The sequence below is a fragment of the Tarenaya hassleriana genome, unplaced genomic scaffold, assembly GCF_000463585.1.
Source record: "Tarenaya hassleriana unplaced genomic scaffold, ASM46358v1 Cleome73, whole genome shotgun sequence".
In the NCBI taxonomy this organism is placed as follows: Eukaryota; Viridiplantae; Streptophyta; class Magnoliopsida; order Brassicales; family Cleomaceae; genus Tarenaya; species Tarenaya hassleriana.
In genome coordinates, this window is record NW_010969839.1 from 148,579 (window position 1) to 154,997 (window position 6,419).

Sequence of the window (6,419 nt, forward strand, 5' to 3'; positions counted from 1 at the left end):
CGGGGGAAGCCCATCGAGTTGGCGAAGTGGCGGTTGGTGGCTGCGCCGTTGGAGCCCGTGAGAATCACGGTGTCTGAGCTCCGACGACGGTCCGTTTCATGACAACCGGGCATCGGACTTCCGACCAATTTGGCCAGACACTGTTGGTCTATGTTACATATGAATGCCTATCACGTTGTTTAACAAATAAAAAAACACGAGAGAGTAGGGTGGAAACGAATGCAGATAATGGGCTTCCTGTGTAATGAATAAATAATGGGCTTTTGGTAATGAATAGATATTGGGCCTTTAGTGTTTCACCAGAGCGGCCCAAATAATAAAACCCCACAAAATCAGGCCCATTTGGTTTCGTATTGTTTAATCACTGAACCGATGTTTCCGTTGAACCGTCTTTGGAAACTCGCTTCGAACACTCCGTCTCCACTGCTCCTCTCTCGACCGATCGATCGACAATGGCCGCTACGTCTAACTCGCTCTTTTCCCTCGCTTCCTCCAGCTCACTTAGTCATCCGACTCGGAACCTTGCGCATTGCCCTCTTCCTGTATCCAGGTCCAGCTCCGCCGTGTTCCGTCTCAGACGTCGGCCCAACTCGCTCGTCTTGTGCTCCGCCAATGGATCGAACAGCGCCGAGAAGGAGACTCCAATCGAACTCAGTAATCTTCTCTCTGTGTTCGATCCCCCGCAATCTGATTAGAATTAGATCCAAACTTCTGTTACTTTTCTAATTTCGCGCCGAACTCGCAGAATACGAGGCGTTTCCTACGGTGATGGATATCAATAAGATCAGAGAGATTTTGCCTCACAGGTGAAATTTCTAGACAATGTTTGGCTCAAATTGTACTTTTCCGATCCATTTCTTCAAATTTGGGGTTTGACTCTCAATCCGATGTGAAATTGTTCTCTAGGTTCCCGTTTCTGTTAGTGGATAGAGTGATAGAGTACACGCCTGGTGTATCGGCGGTAGCTATAAAGAACGTGACCATTAACGACAACTTCTTTCCAGGGCATTTCCCTGAAAGGCCGATAATGCCTGGCGTTCTCATGGTTGAGGTAATTGCGAATGCTGCTTTGTTCTTCCCCCCAATTTCGGTTTATTTACCTGCGTTTTATCTATGGCCTAAGCCACGCTTGATAATCTATGGGTTCCTCGTTGTTTGGATGCTTTCTTTCTGAAGAAGTTGGTTGTACAAAGGACTGGAAAAATCGAAGTTGGATGTTGTTGATTTTGGATGGCGATGCTGGTTTAGATTTAGGAGAACTGTGGAGGAAGGTTTGGTTAAAAATTTCAGTTGAAATGCCATATTGCTGGGAATTAGTCTGTTACATGGAGTTTATTATGGGTAAAAACAAAACCATTGGATGAGATATGAATCTGGCTTGGGCATTGGAGCAAAATGCCCAATAGGCTATCCTGGATAGCGGTATCATACTTTTCTGGAGATAACGGTACCGTAAGTTGGAAGATATGTGTGTCCAATTGTGCTGAAATCTAAATCCAGCTTTCTTTGCTTGTGTTATCTTGATATCTAGCTTGGATGACATTGCAAATACAGTTTTTTTCCCCAGATGATTCTAATGATTTCTTCATGCTGCTGCATGGGATTTGAGCACTCTAAATTTTTCTCCTATGGATTCCAATCGTGGTCAATACTTCTACTTAGCTTGTCCTTCTGGTTTGCTTAGTAGAAACGGATGTCTATGATTAGGAAATAAATGTCATGATCTATAGGGAAATTTCCGTCGTTGTGGTATAAAAGGACGTGTTTTATCGTCATGTCTTAATGTTGAAATGCTTATATGTTCTCCATGCATGGCATAGTTGAACGTTTGCTTAGTCCTGCTTTAGTTCTCGAATCATGAAATTAAAAGCTCACGACCTATTGGACCATCAAAATTTGATTAGTTAGTAGAACAATTGGATTGGATGGATCATTCTTTTGCCCTTTTCTGGTAAAGGGTGATACCAGAGGGACTGAATGCATTAAGCCCTGCTTCTGAATTCCTCCTAGGCACTGCAAATGCGATGACTTATGCATAGAGAGCTCCATTCATTACTTTCTGGTCTTCATTTGCAAACATTGTGAGTACATATCAAAACTGAAGAATTTGCTGGTTACAGGCCATGGCTCAGGTTGGAGGAATAGTTATGCTGCAACCAGAAGTGGGCGGTTCTCGGAGTAACTTCTTCTTTGCTGGGATCGACAAAGTGAGATTCAGGAAGCCCGTGGTGGCAGGCGATACTCTTGTAATGAGGATGTCTCTCATAAAGCTGCAGAAACGTTTCGGCATAGCCAAAATGGAAGGGAAAGCATACGTCGGAAACTCCCTCGTATGCGAGGGCGAGTTCTTGATGGCAATGGGAAAGGAGGAATGACAATGCTTATTCTCTCCATGGTAACAATCTTCTTTCTTTTTAACAAAAAAAAAAACTTTCTTCTTTCTTTCTTTCTTTTTTTCTCTCGACAATTTTTTTGCTGCCTTTTTTTTATCATCTTGTGATGGATCTTTCCTTCTTTGCATGAACCCATTTGACTGGTCTTGTCCCTGAACCTGTCTTGCCTTGCAAAACTAATCTTCATACCATGAGATTGCATAATTTAGTTGGAGGTTAGCATTCATATCATTACAATTTACATCCAAGAGTTCGATTTCTTCAGGTGCAAATGATGATTTGTATTGCTTTTCTCACCTTTTCATTGCGGCTATGTTTGGATTATTATAAATCCCAGTCACCGCAAGGATTTTGATGGTTGCTAGTTTGATTGAAGAGTATGAACCAAACGGCAAGTCACATCAAGTTCTTGTCTTTGTGAAGTGAGATGGTCTTTTGAAACTTGTCTTCACTGGTCCGTTTTGGACACGTAGAGATTGCCCTGCCTCCATCTTTGCTTAGATTTAAAAAAAAATTACAATATTAATTTCCATTAGTTGTGTGGATCCCTTCACTATACATATATATATGTGTGTGTATGTGTGTGTGGCCGGTCAGCGATGTAGCTGATGAGGGCACAATCCATCCATCGCGGTAAAAGCCGCAATAAATTCGTTTGCAGTAAAATCCACTCTATAAATAAAGACTAGGCAGTAAAGATAAAAAATGGTGAATAAAAATTCCACGTCACATATGAAGATGCGCCTATTTTCTGATTACACACACACATGAATATATATATGTATATATATATATAAAACATATACACTGTACCTTGGAATTAAATAAACAGAGGAAATGAAAAAAAGTAGTGAATGAAATGAGGAGCGATGTGGAGCTTCGGCTTGGCGTTGTGTGCGTCCATTCTTTTGCGTACAAGTTGGTAGGAAACATCAATTATGATCTACACTTTTAAATTTTTAATATTAAAAATAGAGGAATTTAAAAACAAAATAATGGAATCTATTGGTGCACAGGCAGCCACACACACTTGTCGGCTTGTGTTTCTTTCTTTCTGGGTAATAAAAAAAAAAGAGGAGGGGGGGTTGGAATATCATTGGTTGCTACTATTGATACTTTGTCCCTGTTCGCGAGGGACAAGGTGCGTGAACTCGAATCATTAAAAAAAGAGAGAGAGAGAGAGAGGGAGAAAAGACAATGTATATATAAGTTTATATGTATATATGTGCATGTATATATATAGAGAGAGAGACCCAAAACCTAAATACAAAGATATTCATTTCCCAAACTGTCAAATTTCTATAGGAAAATTGATATAAGCGTTATGTGGTTGGAAAAAATTTCAAAATTGATAAAGGGTTTGATCAAAAGGTTAATTTGGAGATTCTTTTTTTTTTTTAAAGGTTAGGCAGTGAGAAAAGACATGAAAATTGACAGTCCAGCTAATAAAAATGTGGGTATGTGTCGAATGTTAGGGCAACGAGTGACGCAATTCGACCATTAGACTTACATGTCGACATTTCACAGCTTTGGTCCCTAATATTGATTATGGTTATTTATATGGAATTCCATTACAAGAAAAAAAACAGAAGGGGTAAATAAAATTTATATTTTTTTGGATATTTGGTTATTTTGAACCAACGATATAAACTAATCTCGAGATCGAAAATCAACTAAATAATTTAGAATATATACTTTCTTTCCAAATTTAAAGTTCGAATCCGGACTGGACGAAGAGTTTGGGTTCGTTTTATAGGTTTAACTAATCAAATTTGTAAATAAAATTTATGTTCCATAAGATTCTTCTACACACACAGGTGTCCGTACTGTGTTAATAATCTCACTATTCGACTCTTCGTATAATTAGTTTGTTATATATAAAATCCAGAACTGGTCTGGTTTTGATGAGGTCAACGATTAAACCGATGTATGGCATCGATATATTAAATTAATAAAACAATATATGTACATTAGAATTAAATAAAATTTACATAAAGCATCTCTATTGATGTATATAACATTTGATAAATATAAAACCGTAAATAATTCTTATGAAATTCAATAATACTCTTTTTCACTTATAAAACTAAAGAAAAAAAACAAAAAATATGAATAAGCCGGAAGTAACGCTCTAGAATCTCTCAACTCTCTCAACTCTCTCTCTCTCTCTCTCTCTCTCTCTCTCTCTATTAAATAATCTCTCCTGCGTCTTCTCTCCCTCTCCTACTTCACACTTGAGAGAGAGAGAGAGAGAGAGAGAGAGTATGTTATTGGGAAAGCGTCCTGGCCCTCCGATCAGGAGAACGACCAGCATGGTCGGGATCACAGTCGATCCGACGGCCACGATGGAAGCCTCTCAGCCGTCCGATTACCCGGAGACGATCATGGCCGTTCATCAGAATCCGACGACGGCGATGAACCCTAGAAGCAGCCGCATAGCGCCGCGAAAGTACCAGAAGAGAAATCCTCCGGCTGCGGAAAATGCTAGTGATAATTTCCTCAGGACTTGTAGCCTCTGCAACCGCCACCTCCGCCACAATCGTGACATTTATATGTACAGGTATGCTATATATTTTCCTCTAATCATTTTGAAATTAATTAAAACTCAATATTTTGTCTGTTATGTGTTACTGTGATATTTTATTTAAATAAGCTTATAATGAAGTTGTAAATGAAATGAAATGTAAGAATTCGATGACTCGTCCATGTAGGGGGGACAAAGCATTTTGCAGCTTAGAGTGCAGAGAGAAGCAAATGATGCTGGATGAGAGAAAAGCGAAGAACGGCGTCGTATCATCCAAAAATGTCCTCCATATTTAGTTTTCATATATGTGTATGTAATTATGTATGCTTGTTTAATCAAATCCATAATGGAGGAAATTTATCTATTTTTCGCTTTTTATGAACAATCTTTTACGAATAATATAGTGTGTGTGTGTGTATAAATATGCATATATTTGTGTATATTTATGTAAATATACAATATAGCTTAGAGTGCATATAATTTGCGTCTAAACATACTTATATATATATATATATGTTTATCTCGATATTTGTTATTTGTTAAGGTGGGATATAATTAAGTTCAATTGGACTGACCCTATATCTGAAACTTTTTTTAAAAAAAATGATGGAATTACTTTGAGAAAGTCCTCTTTTTTTTAAATTAAAAAAAAAACGAATCTTGGGTGACGAAAACGAAAAGATTTTCTATGGCTTTTCAATGGCATTCCAGTTTGGCCGGTCAGATTCCCCAATATATAAACCCTACAAAGAAAGCAACTTTTCTTAAATTAATAACATAATAATCTTTAAATATATGCTCCTTTTACGTATTTTATACGACTTTCCATTCGCATTAATATGAAAGATACTATAGAATTTTTTTTTTGATAAAGAAAGATACTATATAGATTGTTATCACCATACTGCGATTTTGTATATATATTGTTATACAGTGTATACATACAGACACAAATTTAAATTAACCGTCAATTTTATTTATGAGATAAGTATCCGGTCAAACATTACAATTCCTCGAATACATTTCTAGAAAGAAAAAAAAAAGAAACCATAAATTAAACCAAAGCTCAATCTGCATAATTACGATTATTTAATATTCTAGTTAATAATCCGTCACTTGTACTCCAAAATCATGTCGTTCTCGGGAGCCAAGCCAACGCATGCTCTCAGTATGTTCTGAAGCATCGCACGCTGTTTCGACAATGCGTTCACCACCGGCGTGCCGGGTGGGACCTGCACTCATCCATTCACCGTTTGATTTAATCCCTTCGTTTCACCTCTAGCATCTGAAAATTCAAAAACGACACGGTGTTCAGTTTGTTCTCACCAGAGGTGCCTTGGTGAGGTAACTCAGGATTGTGGCCACCGGGTGGAAAGAATGGGATTTACCCTGCAAACCCATTAACCAAATCGATATTTAAACCACAAAGTTTTATGCTTTTATCATTAATCTCCATTAATCAGATGGATGTACGATCATCTGTCACGATATCGATTCTTGAC

At 38.1% G+C, this 6,419-nt stretch overlaps 2 protein-coding genes across 2 annotated transcripts; both read left to right on the top strand.

Annotated features, from left to right (window-relative positions):
* Nucleotides 1-389: 389 nt before the first annotated feature.
* Nucleotides 390-2,624, top strand: LOC104801700 (3-hydroxyacyl-[acyl-carrier-protein] dehydratase FabZ-like). The gene is made up of 4 exons (XM_010525028.1): nt 390-654; nt 746-806; nt 907-1,051; nt 2,121-2,624. Exons 1-4 carry the CDS (start codon nt 453-455, stop codon nt 2,373-2,375), a joined length of 663 nt encoding a protein of 220 aa, XP_010523330.1. The 5' UTR covers nt 390-452; the 3' UTR covers nt 2,376-2,624.
* A 1,978-nt stretch (nt 2,625-4,602) lies between these two features.
* LOC104801701 (protein MARD1-like) lies at nt 4,603-5,293 on the top strand. The gene is made up of 2 exons (XM_010525029.2): nt 4,603-4,953; nt 5,105-5,293. The coding sequence occupies exons 1-2, from the start codon at nt 4,658-4,660 to the stop codon at nt 5,211-5,213; spliced, it is 405 nt and encodes a 134-aa protein (XP_010523331.1). The 5' UTR covers nt 4,603-4,657; the 3' UTR covers nt 5,214-5,293.
* Nucleotides 5,294-6,419: the final 1,126 nt, after the last annotated feature.

Excerpts from the sequence above, each read along its gene's own strand:
- LOC104801701 (XM_010525029.2), top strand. The coding sequence starts at position 4,658 with ATGTTATTGGGAAAGCGTCCTGGCCCTCCGATCAGGAGAACGACCAGC. Across the intron at positions 4,954-5,104 it reads CGTGACATTTATATGTACAG|GGGGGACAAAGCATTTTGCA; the intron begins GTATGCTATATA and ends TCGTCCATGTAG.
- LOC104801700 (XM_010525028.1), top strand. The coding sequence starts at position 453 with ATGGCCGCTACGTCTAACTCGCTCTTTTCCCTCGCTTCCTCCAGCTCA. Across the intron at positions 655-745 it reads GGAGACTCCAATCGAACTCA|AATACGAGGCGTTTCCTACG; the intron begins GTAATCTTCTCT and ends CCGAACTCGCAG. Across the intron at positions 807-906 it reads AGAGAGATTTTGCCTCACAG|GTTCCCGTTTCTGTTAGTGG; the intron begins GTGAAATTTCTA and ends ATTGTTCTCTAG.